Source organism: Dipodomys ordii, unplaced genomic scaffold, assembly GCF_000151885.1.
Source record: "Dipodomys ordii isolate 6190 unplaced genomic scaffold, Dord_2.0 Scaffold18, whole genome shotgun sequence".
In the NCBI taxonomy this organism is placed as follows: Eukaryota; Metazoa; Chordata; class Mammalia; order Rodentia; family Heteromyidae; genus Dipodomys; species Dipodomys ordii.
In genome coordinates this window covers 12,863,368-12,879,085 of record NW_012267234.1, presented here as the reverse complement: position 1 = coordinate 12,879,085, position 15,718 = coordinate 12,863,368, and the positions used below count along the sequence as shown (strand labels likewise).

General features: G+C 46.8%; 1 protein-coding gene across 2 annotated transcripts in view; it reads left to right on the top strand.

Annotated features, from left to right (window-relative positions):
• Cfdp1 (craniofacial development protein 1) overlaps positions 1 to 15,718 on the top strand; it is an 89,840-nt gene that overhangs the window by 71,335 nt on the left and 2,787 nt on the right. The window contains exons 6-7 of one of the 2 annotated variants that reach the window (XM_013012983.1): positions 7,708 to 7,866; positions 10,154 to 10,354. In XM_013012983.1, the coding sequence (XP_012868437.1) occupies positions 7,708 to 7,866; positions 10,154 to 10,190 (196 nt within the window). In that variant the 3' untranslated portion in view covers positions 10,191 to 10,354. Of the gene's footprint in view, positions 1 to 7,707; positions 7,867 to 10,153; positions 10,355 to 15,718 lie in introns of those variants that run through there. The other variant, XM_013012982.1, reaches the window with a different exon arrangement.

Sequence of the window (15,718 nt, the reverse complement as noted above, 5' to 3'; positions counted from 1 at the left end):
GGCCTGAACTCTGGGCCTGAGCACTGTCCTTCAGCCCTTCAGCTCAAGGCTAGTGCTCTACCACTTGAGCCACAGCGCCACTTCTGGCTTTTTTCTTCTGGCTTATGTGGTGCTGAGGAATTGAACCCAGGGCCTCAGGCATGGAAGGCTAGCGCTCTACCACTGAGCCAACTTCCCAGCCCGTCCATGACACTTTTATCTCCAGTAAATCACCAGAAAACCAAAAGTGGCATTGTGGCTCACATGGTAGAGTGCTCGCCTTGAGCTGAAGAGCTGAGGGACAGTGCCTAGGACCAGACTTTAAGCCCCAGGACCAACAAAATAAATTAATAAGTAAATAAAAAATAAAAACCATTGACTGTATGCTTTAGCCAAATAATGTCTATCTGTCTGTCTGTCTGCCTGCCTGTCTCTCTCCCTCTCTCTCCCTCCCTCCTTCCCCTTTCTCCCCTCTCTCCCCTCTCTCCCCTCTTCTCTCCTCTCAGACGCTCTCGTTGCAGTAGGGGAGGGGGGTGAGGGAGAGTGCTGGGGTTTGGACACAAGTCTTTGCCCTTACTAGACACGTTCTCTTGAGAGGTGCTCCCAACCCAACGCGTAGTGGATGAACTTCTTTGTGAATTACATCTCAGTAAAGCTATTAAAAAAAGTATTCTCTGGAAATAAGAACTAATTGGTCATCAGAATTCCCAGCATTCTTTCAAAATGCAAATAAACTTAGTAGTTTATATTTGGGCTGTTTGCACGATCTTCATTCCTACAGGAAAGCTCTTCTTTAGCATGACTAAGGTCATGGTTTGAGTTTGGTTCTGGGATTTGTGTAGCTGCCCCCATCTTTTGCGTGAGTCATTCAAATGAGACAATCACTGTTCTTCAGTTCAGAGCCTCCTTCCTGCATCTGGGCTGTGAGAACGATGGTCTTGCTAGCAGCATCTCTCAAATGACAGGAAGGAGCCACAAAGCCTCTGGTCCTCTGGGAGAGGGTGTTAGTCACAAACTCCCACAGGCTATGCTCTGGCTTCAGAATTGGGAGTCACAGGTCAAAGGCCTCCCTATCAACAGGGAGTGTGCCCAATTTCCCAGAATACATGCCTAATATATAAGGACAGGCCAAAGAGCTGAATGGTCTGTACCTCTTTAGTGGGTCTTCAGTTGGTCACATTTGAACCGTTTTAGCATTACGACTATCTCCCAGTCTACATCTAGTAGGATCAGCCAGCAATCACTAAACACCTCTGTTAGACATTTTGGCTATGACCTGTAATCACACGTTTTTCATTGTGACCCATGATTTTTCATTGGGCTATGATTACAAAAAAAAACCTGGTCTTAAGGGGGCTCAGAATGCAAAGAAATGGAATTTGTTCAAGGGTTCATCTATCAATCAGCAATACAGAGGTATGCCAGGAACCTTGGAGAACAGTCTGCTTTTCTGTATGAAAAAAACTGCATTGGCCACCCCTGCCTGGCAGACTAAAAGAGGAAGCTCTGCTTAGCCATTTTCACTTGCTTTAGAGATGAGAACTCTTTTTGGTGGTCAGTGATGCAATATGTAAAAATCTTCCATTTATTAAAGAGAATCGTGTTGTGGTTCACTGATGGCCCAGCTGTGGGTTACATCTATGAAAACCATTTCCTGCGTGTGGTAAAAAAAAAGACAGTTTTTTGCTTTCAATGCTAACCTACATGGGAATAAACATTTCTTTGTTAAAATCCATTATATTAGCCTAGCACTGGTAGCTCACACCTATAATCCTAGCTACTCAGGGATTATGGTTCGAAACCAGCCTGAGCAGAAATGTCTATAAGACACTTATCTACAGTTAACCACAAAAAGCCAGAAGCGGGGCTGTGGCTCAAACTGGTAGAGTGCTAACCTTGGGCACAAAAGCTCAGAAACAGCACACAGGCCCAGAGTTCAAGCAGCCTAGGACTGACCAACAAAATACACAAAACAAAAACCACAACATTGTATTGCCTCAGCAATGTTAGGTTCCTGCTAAAGAAACCGTGTGCCCACCCTGTGCAGATCTCTGCTCCAGAAGGGCTCTTTAAATCCTGGCTTGTGTTGGGTGGCATGGCCAGGAAAAAAGCTGCCAATGTTCCTCATGGTGTATCTGGCGTTTAGAGGAGAGGAGGAAGCTAGCTGCCCCTGGAGAGAGGAAGGCAGACTGAGTAAAGCTCACTACGTTACAGTAAGGGTAGCAGAACTGAGTGATCAAATGATATGGATGACACTGCCAAGGGTTTGGGAGGAGTGCCAGGCAGGAGTGCCAAGTGCCAAAAATGACCTTCTCAGCCTCGTCTAATGAAAGGTCCATAAGGCTACATTCCCTCCAGACATAACTCGGAGGTGTCAGGAATCCCAGCTGTGTCTAACATCCAGATTCTTTACATTTAGGATTTTGCATGCTTATTTAGTACCAGTTAAAAGTTGGAGAAGGATGGGGAATAATTTCGTAAAATATATGTGAGCCAGCTCATCTGAGTTTCATTGAAAGCCATGTGGTTGATGTGCCTACCCATTTCTAAAAAGGGGCAGACACGACCTGTTTCAAATGAAGCCTCCATGATGTAAAACTAAAGGAATTATTCCTGCTCTGACTGACACCCTTCCCACCCCAGTGTCTTGAAGTTGAAATGTGACTTCAACCTGGGAGGTACCCAAGAATTTAAAATTGATTTTATGTTGACACCCTCAGAGACCTAGGGGAGAGGGGGAGGTGGTGGTACACGGACAGGACTGGAAGTTAAAAAAAAGGCAGAACACGGAGGTTTAGAGCGTATGCCAAGTCCTTGGTCAACAGTTAGCCAAACAGACCGTCACTGAGGCACACTGATCTTTTTTGCTTCTTGCTCTGGATAGTTGGAGAGAGACATGCTATGCCAACCTGACCTCTGCAGGCTCAGCATAGATCGTTGCCTTCTAAGTGCCAGGTCTGCTGGGTGCTGGAGACTCACGCCTGTAATCCTAGCTACTCAGGAGGCAGAAAACTGAGGATTGTGGTTCAAAGCCAGCCTGGGAAGGAAAGTCCCCAGTTAACCACCAAAAAATGGAAAGTGGAGCTGTGGCTCATAGTGGTAGCCTTGAGTGAAAGAGCTCAGGGACAGTGCCCAGTCCCTGAGTTCAAGCCCCATGACAAATAATAAATAAATAAATAAATCCAGATTGACTCCATTCCTCTCCTCTTGGCTACAGCAGCGTTTATGATTGGTCGGAATCCACAGGGAACCAGTATCTGGAAAACGAGCTATGTCTTTCTCCATTGAACTCCCAGGGGTCTGCATAAAGAAAAAGATGGTCATTATGAGCTATGTTAAAAGCTGTATTAATCATTTCTTTAAAATTCCATTTCCAGAAGTATTATTAGTCCATTTGTGTTGATCAGGAAATTATTGTGTCCAGCTCCAGCTGTATCTGTTCATGCAGATCAAGGCCATAGAGGTTTGCACATCAGAGGTAAAGCATGCCCTCTCCAGGTTTAATCCTAATTCCCTTAAAATTGAATGTTTCCTCCCATACTGCTGAGAAACAGTGAAGTGCCCTTCCCTGCTTGCCATAGCATGGGAACGGTCAGGAAGGAAACTGCTGGAGCAGGGGCAGGAAAGGCCCCAGCATTACCTTTGTCAGAGAGTGAGACACCGGGGTGGGACACTGGGGAAGGGAATCTCAGAAGTTTCATTTCTGTCTGCCAGCATGAACTGAGCTCAGCCTCCTCTTGTGGCCTGGACATTGGCTAGTTAGAACAAGGCCAGCCTTCTAGACGAGCTTTGTCTCCACATCACATTCATGGTAGTGAGGTCAGAAACTGACATTTAGGAGGAGGTGGTTGAAACACTGGAAGTATCTTGGTAATCATAGCCTGGATGCTCTCAGTGTAATACTCTGGATGTAATCTGTGAGGGAACAAGTGTTATTTCCATTTCTTTGAACTTTGACTCACAAGAAGTATCTGAGCATTCTTCAAAACAAAACACTGTTGTCTCGGGGTGATGTGTCAAAGCAGATCTTCTGACAGCACCTTGGCCCGTGACTTAGGATCCAGAACAAAAAGCCACTGGTTCCCAGTGATAACAGAAATCTCCAGAAGAGTTCTGAGATCTCCCCCAGCTTTCCAGTACATGCAGAGCTGACTTTCTTCCTTCTAGCTTGCGCCGTTCTCAGCTGCAGGCCCTCTGTGATACTCCTGCACAGCTAAGCCAGTGGCACCTGCCTAGAAGCCAGCTCTCACCTGTCTTGGCTTCCTGAAGGCCTGATGGATGCACTATAACCACAGAGACAGGAACAGTGTGGTGGTAAATCTCACTCCTGAAAGTTGTGGTGGAATGACGCCAGGATTCTGCCACTCAAATCCCGTAGCAAGGTGGAAGGGATGGATGGGAGCACTCGAGAGGCATGCAGGGCCCACATAACAGTTTGAGAGAGGCTCCAGTCACTGAGTGATGAGTATGCACACACACCACATTTTGGCTGCTATCAGGGCATCATTTACTTTGACTTAGCCTCAGTTAAAGGCAGGTTATTGTGCTCCAGACACTCTCAAGTTAAGATGTCATAAACCATGTTAATGGCCCAGTGAGAGCAGAGCTGAAAGCTTTCCCCTCCCTCCAAGCATGGTAGCACAGGTGCCTTCCTTCTGTTGAGTGGTGACAGAACAAGGGGTGAGTGTGGCTCTTTTTCTGGAAACCATCTCACAACTTTGCAGCAAAAAAGCATTTTCCTCATAGACTTCACAAAAACATTTCTCAAAAAAGATGATGTAGGGCTGGGAATGTGGAATGTGGCTTAATGGTAGAATGCTTGCCTACATGCATGAAGCCCTGGGTTTGATTCCTCAGTACCACATAAACAGAAAAGGCTGGAAATGGCGCTGTGGCTCAAGTGGTAAGAGTGCTAGCCTTGAGCAAAAGAAGGTGAGGGCCAGTGCCCAGGCCCTGAGTTCAAGTCCCGGGATTGGCCAAAAAAAGATGATGTAGCTGGGCATTGGTGGTTCACACCTGTAATCCTAGCTACTCAGGAGACTGAGATCTAAGGAACACGGTTCAAAGCCAGCATGGGCAGAAATATCCATGAGACTCTTTTATCTCCAATAAACCACCAGAACACCAGAAGTGGCTCTATGGCTCAAGTGATAGAGCGCTTACCTTAAGCTGAAGAGCTGAGGGACAGCACCCAGGCCCAGAGTTAAAAAAAAAATAGCCTGGTACTGGTAGCTCACACTTGTAATCCTAGCATCTCAGGAAACTGAGATCTGAGGGTTGCAATTCAAAGCCAGCTTGGGCAGGAAAGTCTGTGAAGATCTTATCACCAGTTAACTACTAGAAAACCAAAAGTGGAACTGTGGTTCAAAGTGGTAGAGCAAGCCGGGCGCTGGTGGCTCACGCCTGTAATCCTAGCTACTCAGGAGGCTGAGATCTGAGGATCGAGGTTCAAAGCCAGCCCGGGCAGGAGAGACCGTGAGACTCCTATCTCCAATAAATCACCAGAAAACTGGAAGTGGCGCTGTAGCTCAAGTGGTAGAGCGCTCGCCTTGAGCTGAGGAGCTGAGGGACAGCGCCCAGGCCCAGAGTTCAAGCCCCACGACAGACCAAAAAAAAAAAAAAAACCAAAGTGGTAGAGCACTAAGACTTAAGCTAAAGAGCTTAGGCACAGCACCCAGGCCCTGAGTTCAAACCCTGACTGATCAAATAAATAATGTAGGGCTGAGAAGGTGGCTCTTTGGTAGAGTGCTTGTCTTGCATGCATGAGGTCCTGGGTTCGATTCCTCAGCACCACATTAGCAGAAAAAGCTGGAAGTATTGCTATGGCTCAAGTGGTAGAGTGTTAGCCTTAAGCTGAAGAGCTGAGGGACAGCGCCCAGGCCCAGAGTTCAGTCCCAGGACTGATAAAATAAATAAATAATCTAGGAATAATACCAATTGAGAGATAAGCTAAGGAGGGCAAGATAGTATACATAGCTTGAATGTTGCTCACATCAAATACAAGCCCTGGGATATTGAGAGTGAATAGACTGATAGAAGTAGAAATTATTCCTCTTAGAAATTCCATGTAAGTCAGGCACCAGTGGTTCACACCTGTAATCCTAGCTACTCAGGAGGCTGAGATCTGAGGATCACAATTCAAAGCCAGTCCTGGCAAGAAAGTCTGTGAGACTCTTATCTCTAGTTAACCACCAAAAAGCCAGAAGTACAGTTGTGGCTCAAATACAAGTGCCAGCCTTTGAAGAAGCTCAGGGACAGCTCACAGGCCTTAAGTTCAAGCCCCAGGACTGGCTGGAACCAAACAACAACAAAAAACAGTACACTACACTCAGAGACTAGAGAAAATGCAGAGCTGCATTCTCTATTGGTTTGACCTTTGTTGTTTCATTTAACCTCTCTGAACTTTGTTTATTTATCCAGCTCAACACGAGGCTGATGCCTGCCTGGCCTGCTCTGAGTTGATCTAAGCACAGTGTGTAGTGGGGCGTGAACTTGACAGGGACGCAGGTTTCCTCTAGACTTACATTAATAGAACAGCAACATTATAGGTATTTTTGGCTCCAAAGTTTTGTGTTTAATATGGACACTGGCCTGTCAGCCCACTCTCAGGGTGCAGGGTTTTGGACTAGATTGAAGCTAATACTGGGTGATCTCGAAGATGATCCTTTAACTCTGAGCCCGTGGTCCTTTGGCCTAGGCTATAGTGAGCATCCAGTGAGAAAGTGGCTATGAAAGCACTCAGAGAATGAGCTCATAGTGTTTAAGTGATTTAACACTCCTGCATATCTTCATGAGGCAGAAATAGCTTCCAGTTTCCTATGTGCTGGTAGATAGTTTCATAAAAAGATCAAAAGCCATGTGCCTTCATAGTTCTTCCCCTCATATCACCTTCTTGAGAACCAGCTGTCTTCTGTTTTTCTTCTTTTATCTCATACATGTAGCATTGACTGGAAACATTTGGCCTGCCAAGACTTGTAGTTGGGCATATGGGGTTTCTCCCACAGCCCCTGATAGCATCACCAGCAAATAGAGCACAGGCTGTACATTCCCTGTGTTCAGGAATGTTCCCCACCTCCTGGGAAAACCAGGCCAGCTCACAGGAGTGGAAAACTAAACTGCCTTTAAAAGGCCCTTGTACCCTACTGTGACTTCTTGCTCATCAGCACTGGGAACTGGTTCTTACTCTTAAAAGAATTTCCAGAGACTTTAAAGCACAAACAATGTGATTCAGAGTGGCCAGGGCTTATAGCACCTTGACCCAGGCCGGGTGCTGTTTTAGCCCTTTACATGGAAGGTAGGCTACAGCCCCATGAGTAAGCATTCACTGGAGATTAGGAAACCAAGAGAGACGTACTGAAATAACTAGTCTTGAGTCATTCAGGCAGAGATGGAATTTGAACTCAGCCATGTGATTCCAAAGCTCCTGAGCCCACCCCACCCCTCCCTTCCTGCAAGCAGACTGGTTACATGGCACACAGAGGTCTGAGGGGCAAGGGCTTCCTGTCAGCCCTGAGCAGGGCAGTCAGAGCTGTTAGGAAGGAAGAGCACATTAGCATTCTGCTGTATTTACCATGCTGTCCATACCAGGAAGGAAATAACCCTAGGTATAAACATGGCTTTCACTAAGATAAATGGCTCCAACCCAGGGAACCCTGTATGAATCCAAAAAAACCATTGAAGAGATCTGTCTTTTACATCCCACATGCGTTCTGTTTTCTCTTTCCTTAGTTTAAAAAGACCAAGTGGCATGAGCAGCCTCTTGGGGAAAATTGGAGCCAAGAAACAGAAAATGAGCACCCTTGAGAAGTCCAAACTGGACTGGGAGAGCTTCAAGGAGGAAGAAGGGATTGGCGAAGAGCTGGCCATCCATAATCGAGGGAAAGAGGGGTAAGAACTTGAAGTGACTTATGAGAGATGTGCTTGGTTTGAGCCAGCAGGAACTTTACATGGGAAATGAAGAAATGAGAGAAATGAGAGTGCTTAGGTTGTTCTAACATGGGGCAAGTCCTACCACGGGTGAGGGAAGGGGGGCGTGGGAGAACATAACTGTTTTTCTGCCAGTGATGTCTGTCAAGCTGAGTTTGCTGAATTACAGTTCTAGTGAACCGTAAGTTGCCTGGCGTATTCCCATGGTTAAAATCTAACTCAGTGTTAGCAGCCTTGGCTGAACCTGAATCATCTGGCCTTCTGAGAAGCCAGACTAGTTCAAATGCTTGAGGAGCAAAGCATTATCCTGATTTGTTGTTGTTGTTGTCCATTTCATCGTGGCCAGGTTGGGCTTCACCCTTGACTGTCAACTGCATTGTGTATCAGGCTCTTGGACATCATCCCAGGCCACTGCCCTGTCCCTTCCTGCCCACTGTAGGATACAAAGAGGATGTCCATAAATTGCATCTAGTTGTGAAAATGAATCCTTCCTTGTCACATTTGTCTTTCTGGTGATTGAGTGAAAAACCAGGAAAGTATTAATAAGGTTACTACAGAAGTGGGTCCGTGGTTCCAGGTCAACAGTAGAAGAAAGTGTCCTGTGCCCCCCTCCTAGTACAGTAGGTATGTCCGAGGCTCAGCTCCCTTGTCAGTAATACCACCTTCAGTGGCGAAGGCGGGTGTGCATCTCTCACAAGACAGCATGTAATGCGTATATATGAAATATGCTCAAAGCCCTGCAGAGCACCTGCCACACAGCAGCCTGAATAAATACAAATCATTCAGGTTATTAAGATATTAATAACCTGGGCTGGGAAGGTGGCTCAGTGGTAGAGCGCTTGCCTTGCATGCCTGAGGCCCTGGGTTCGATTCCTCAGCACCATATAAGCAAAAAGAAAAAAGCCAGAAGTGGCGCTGTGGCTCAAGTGGTAGAGTGCTAGCCTTGAGCTGAAGAGCTGAGGGACGGCGCCCAGGCCCAGAGTTCAGGCCCCACGACTGGACCCCAAAAAAAAATATATTAATAACTTAAATAATATTAAAGACAAGTCACAGATTTACTTTACAGGTCCTATTTCTTTGTTCTTCTATGTTTGGTTTGGACTTTGTAGTTTTGGAGGACTTGAAACAGGTTGTATAGCCTAGGCTATACTCAAAAACCTCCCTGCCTCAGTCTCCTAAGGCATTATGGGTATGAACCCTTGACCTAGGGGTCATGTTTCTTTCTTTTCTTTTCTGGTTTTTGTTGTTGTTGTTGTTTTGTGTTTGTTTGTTTGCCAGTCATAGGGCTTGAACTCAGGGCCTGGGCACTGTCCCTGAGCTTCTTTTACTCCAGGCTACCACTTGAGCCACAGTGCCACTTCCAGCTTTTTCAGTTTATTTGTACTGAGGAATTGAACCTGGGGTTTCATGCATGCTAGGCAAGCACTGAGCCACATTCCCAGCCTAGGGGTCATACTTCTTTTTTTTTCTTTTTTTTTTTGTCGGTCATGGGGCCTGAACTCTGGGCCTGAGCACTGTCCCTCAGCTCTTCAGCTCAAGGCTAGCGCCCTACCATTTGAGCCAAAGCGCCACTTCCAGCTTTTTCTGCTTATGTGGTGCTGAGAAATCGAACCCAGGGCCTCATGAATGCAAGGCAAGCACTGTACCACTGAGCCACCTTTCCAGCCCCTAGGGGTCATATTTCTAAATGAGGCTTCAACAGTATTTGTATGAGTCATTAAGCCAAACAACCTGTTTAGAATTTTTTTAGTGAAAATTATTTTATAAGCCTGCTTAATTACCAGATCCAGATCAGTCTGTCTGTGCCTCCAGACAGAGGCAGAAGAGCTAAAGCTATCAGGAAAAGCTCAGGACAAAGCAAAAGCATGAGTTGTGTTATCTCCATAAGAATGAGTGGCTCTGAAATTCACCCCACATCTCTCCACAATGCTTCACTGTTCACTTCCCACAGGATCCTCAGACAGCAGAGAAAGTTCTACTGTATACTATACTTTGGTGCTTCTTTGAGTGTTGATCATATGGGTTGGACAACGTTCCTCCTACTTGAGCAAATACAAGTCTTGTAAAAGTAAGGTGTGGCCCTGTTGAAGATAAGGAAGAGTTAATAAAGTACAGACTGGAGAGAAAACAAGATTAAAAGGCCATCTGCCCAATGAGGGCTTATCAGGCAATGGAAAATCACGTAACTGAGTTGGAACAACTAACAGCATGGCACTTCTATGCTCTGCTTTACCCTCCTGTGTCTAAGGCTCTTCAGCACCACTACCACCTCTACCATTGGATGATGCCATAGATCTGCCAACGCAGATCCTGTTGTGTTCCACTCCGGATCTTCGGGCCTGCCTTCAGGGCGCACACTTGTGCACGGACACACAGCAGACTCTTCTAACTGTAAAATATTTTATAATAAACAATTCAAATTTTGACCCCTCCACCAATCTGCCATGGACACCAGACTCAGTTTCTTTATCTATAAAGTAAGAATTTTTTAATATACCTCTCAAACTTGTTGTGGGAATTAAATAAGTAGCAGAAATACCCTACATGTTCATAAATAGAAGTCTCTTTCCTTTCTTTCTCCTATCCCTAGTTCTTTGCTTACATTCCTTTCTCCATCTGCCATTACTAACAATGCCAAGACTGAGGCCTTACTGGAAAGCTCCATGCTTTATCCCTTTAAATCCTTGCCAACTCTTGAGGAAAATTTTCCATAATGGTGGGAAATATAACTTGGGGGCATCTCCTCATCTCCCTTCCTGGCTTCTCTTCTTTCCCCGGGCTTTCAACTATGGAACCCAGCCCTAGGCAGCTGCCTCATCTTCTTCCTCAGAAGAGCTCATAAAAAGACTTGGCTACCATTTTCTACTGGTGACTTGAAATATCTCCTGTTTAAGCATCCCACTGAATTCCAGTCTTAGGTCTTGGGTGATTGGTTGATAGCTCCATCTGTATGTCCAAGCCACACATCAACTTACTGTCCAGAACCAAATACTTGCTCAGGCTTCATAAACAAACTCCCTGTATCAGACTTTGCAGAACATGCCACCATTGCTATTTGTCCACTGTCAAAATACCTCAGCAGCACTCTGATTCCCTCTCCCTACTCAAATCCTACAAGTGTAGTTGGTGCTTTTGTCACAGAGTGTTTCAGCCCATCCCTCTTTGTCTTGCCTTGCCATAGCTCCTGTGCAAGCTGCAGATGTCTGCTCCCTGAATCTACCTTTTAATCCATTCTCCACCAGCTGCTGAAATGATGGTGTAAGAGTGCAGGCCGTTTTTCACCTCCCATGGAAAACGCCCCTATCACACTTCTGATCCATCTTAAACTCCTAACAGGGTTAGCCAGATCCTCCCCTAGCCAGATCCTTCCCTCCTTTGGCTTCTCATTGAAAGCTCTGCTTTGCCATCCAGAGAAGCTCCACCCACCCCTGCCACTTAACCCTATTGGTTTTCTCTCTTGTATTTACCATCTGGTGCATCTATTAGCCAGAGTAAGCCACCTAGGACAGAGCCTTTTGCACCTAGAATAGCCCCCAGCACAGAGTAGGTGCCATCCTGTGGCAGTTTCTAAAACCCCCATCTTACTAGCTAACCTAGTAGAGCTGAACACCCAAAAAATGGGGGGCCTAGTCAGGCATCAATGGCTCATGCCTATAATCTTAGCTAATCAGAGGCTGAAATCAGGATCAAGGTTTAAAGTTAGCACAGACAGAAAAACCCCGTGAGACTCTTAATCACCAATTAACTACCAAAAAAACAGAACTAGGCCAGGTGCTAGTGACTCACACCTGTCCTTCTAGCTACTCAGGAGGCTGAGATCTGAAGATCACAGTTCCAAGCCAACCCAGGCAGAAAAGACCCATGAGACTCTTTTATTTCCAATTAACAACCAGAAAATCAGAAGTGGCGCTGTGGCTCAAAGTGATAGAGCACTAGCCTTGAGCAAAAAAACTCAGGGACAGTACCCAAGCCTTGAGTTCAAACCCCGTGACAGAATTTTTTTTTTTTTTTGTCGGTCATGGGGCCTGAACTCTGGGCCTACGTGCTGTCCCTCAGCTCTTCAGCTCAAGCCTAGCGCTGACCACTTGAGCCATAGAACCACTTCTGGCTCTTTCTGCTTTTTTTTTTTTTTAAAGCCAGAAATGTAGCTTATGGTGGTAAAGCACTAGCCTTGAGCACAAAAGCTCAGGGACAGTGCCCAGGCCTGAGTTCAAACCCCAGGACCAGCTCCCCCCCCCAAAAAAAATGGGTGAATGAATGAAGGAAAGAAAAAGATGGAGATGGGCTGGAAATGTGGCTTAGTGGTAGAGTGCTTGCCTTAGATACATGAAGCCCTGGGTTCGACTCCTCAGTACCACATAAACAGAAAAAGCCAGAACTGGCGCTGTGAGCACAGAGAGGCCCAAGGACAGTGCCCAGGTCCTGAGCTCAAGCTCCAGGACTGGCGAAAAAAGAAAAAGATGGGGGTGCCAAATGCATCATTGTCAGCAAGCAGAGTTGGTTTAAATGCCTGTCTCAGTGCAGTTATCTGTGCACAAGGAACTGCTGCTTTTCCTGTGGTCCCCAGCTGCCCTTCAGCCCGCGCAGCATTCTAGACCTGTGTCAGCACTTGGGTGCTGAGCATAGCTTCCTCTGACCCTGTAACTTACCGCACAGTGTCCTGCTGGTGTCCATGGAGCAGCAGCACAGCTTTCCAGTGCTTCTAGGCATGGGCCAGCAGGCTTAGTGGAGGGGACGAGGCATGGTGAGAAGGGAAATGCAGACGTGGCTGCTGTCCAATCACACTGAAGATCACAGAACTGAATGACTTGGAAGCCAGGTGTTTTGTGACTCGGAGAGGCATGAAGAAGGTACCAATAAAATTCATTTTCTCTCTCCAAAGAATCCATCTCCAACAGCGCTAGGGGTCCCTCTTCCAGAGCCAGCACAGCCTTGAGATAATCTGAAAGGAAGCAGTGGAGAAGAAATCATTAAAATAGCCACCCTTTCAGTCCTGTCGTGAGATCATCGCAAGGCCCTGGCGAAGCAGGGCAGTGGCACACCAACGGTTGGGCAGTTGGCTTCTTTCAGTGGAATTTCTCAGGACAGAGAAGTCTACATCTCATTCTGTCAGTCCAGGATGTTTCCTTCTTCGTGCAGTTAAGAGCCAAAACTCACCACACTCCACCTCATGTCTGTGCTCACGTGGCAACCAGGGCTGGCTGTGTGAAGCGCAGGGAGTTTGTGTGTCCTGTCACCTGTGTCTGCCTCAGGTGGCCTTTTTCCTCTCCAGTGTGGGCAGAGGCATGTCTTGTGGGTATCTAGCCAGAATGATAACTGCGTGCTTTTGGAGGTCCCCTGACCACTGGCTCCTTCCAGCCCCACTGCCTTCTAAGTGGGTCTCAGTGTCTTCCCGGATGCCACTCCCTCCCCTTTCCTTGTCCTTCACCTCTAAGACTCCCCCACTTTCCTTTGTCCTGGATTTCTGGGAAATTGTAACCAAAAGAGTGATTTGAGCTGAAAGATCCAAAAGATATTTGAACCTGTTGTGTCTAACCTGGTTCTGAAAGGAAAAACTAGAAAATCCCCTAGGTCCTTGATGCTATTGGCATATTTTGGTAATGAAAATAAAGAACTGCTGCTTCTTAACTGGGCCAGGAAAGCAGCAGCAGCAGAAAAGGGCGCTGTGCTCCCTCACCCCCACCCCCAGGCTTCCCTGCGGGCTGGGCTTAATCAGGCTGGTCCCCCAGACACCGAGGCACAGGCCACAAGAGCACCAGGACAGAAAGTGAGCCAGAGCCAGAGTTGCCAGCACACTTGTCAGCCAGGGGTCTATGACAGAACTGCGGCCCACTTCTAAGATGCCTGAAAACCCCTGAGTGCCAGCCGAACTGGGTGAGCCCTCAGGAGGCCTTTGCAGAGTCAGCCTTCCCAGCAAGCCCTTCTTTCTAGAGCCTCTCTGGCAGCTGTCCTGAGAGCTGAGTCTCTGTGAAGCAGCCCAGAAGAAGAAAGAACCCCAAAACAATCCTTATAACTTTTTAGCTTTATTCTTTACAAAGCATGTCTCCCTGTTCCATTGCAAAATCCATAGGATATTGTCTTTTTTCTTCTTCTTCTTTTGTGCTTGTACTGGGGCTTGAACTCTGGGCCTTGTGCTCTTAGTTGGCTTTTCCTCACAGCCTGAGGTCTACCTCTTGAGCCACACCTCCAATTCACCATTTTGCTGATTAATTGGAGATAGAATTTCTTAGACTTTTTTATTCGAGGGCGGGGGCATGGGGGGGGTTGGTTTGAACTCAGGGCCTGGGCACTGTCCCTGAGCTTCTTTTGCTCAAGGCTAGCACTCTACCACTTGCAGTTTCTCAGACTTTTCTGCCCTAGCTGGTTCTGAGGATCACAGATCCTCAGACTTCAGCCTCCTAAGTAGCTAGGATTATAGACCTGAGCCACTGGTGCCCAGCTAAGGTATTATTATATTTATTTCTGATTTCCAGAGCAGGAGATTGGGGCCAGAAAATTAAATATCTTGCTCCAAAGCACAAGTACTAAACATCAGAGTCACTTATCCTCAGCGTCCTTTCTGTGTCTTGGTACTAGAGGAACCCCTGTCCAATGAGGGTTTGTTTGCTTATTATGGTCATCTCTTGGTGGTGAACCAAAACTGTCACAAGGATCCTGTTAGCAGCTGCTGGTGGCTGGGAATGGGGAATCTGTCGGGATGGCCTTTGTCAGGGCTGTCCCCTGGGAATCCGCTTGCATCCTGCACATGTTCCCTCCTTGCTCCCTGAGGCTTCCCACAGCCCCGACTCAGCCTTCACATGCCTCATTAGTGCCCATCATGGAGTTTGCGCCTGTGATCTCAAAGTCAGCTGGGCCCACTGAGCTCCGGGAACCTGCAAGGCCTTTATTCATTCTTCCTCCTCCTTGCCCTTGCTGATCCCAGCAGATAGCAGCACTGCAAGCTCTGCTCCCCTGGTGCCAAACCGACAATCCCAGCACATCACACTATCTTGTCACCCCACTTTTCTACCAGCTTTTCCAAGGGGCAGTTTAAGCACCCTGCTATCCACACACCTGCTTCCTGTGCAGTAAGCTTCAGGCCCACGTTGTCGTCGTCATCATCATCATCCAGACACACATAGTCTGAAAGGAATAGAGAGCCCAGAAATAAACCCATACATTTCTCACCATCTGAATTTTGTTGGTCCTATGGAGTTTTAGCGCAGGGCCTTGTGCTTGTCAGGCAGATATTCTATTTCTTGGGCCACATTCTGTTTTTTTGCTTTAATTGTTGTTCTTCACATAAGATCTTACATTTTTATGGAGTGCCAGGCTCAGTCTATGATCTTCCTGTGTAGGTGGAGTTACAGACATGAACCAATATGCTTGACTTACCTGTTGAGATGGGGTCTTGCTAACTTTTTTGCCTAAGCTGGCCTTCAACTATGATCCTCCTGATTTCTGCTTCCCAAGTAACTGAGGTTACCAGTGTGAGCCACTGTGCCCAGTTCCCTTACCAGTTTTATTTACAGGTCTGTGTGGTGCCACTTGCAATAGATAGGGTGAATCGTTCCATTGTATGTCCAAGTGCTCCCCAGTTTTCCGTGTGTGTGTGTGTGTGTGTGTGTGTGTGTGTGTGTGTGTGTGTGTTGGAGATTGAGATTGGGCTCAGGATCTGGATGCTGTCCCTGTGTGCTTGAGGCTAGCACCCTACCACTTGAGCCACAGCTCCAAATCTGAATCTGGCTTTTCTCTGGTTAATTGGAGATAAGAATCTCATGAACTTTCCTGCCCAGGAAAGTTGATCTTCATCTCAGCCTCCTGCATAGCTAGG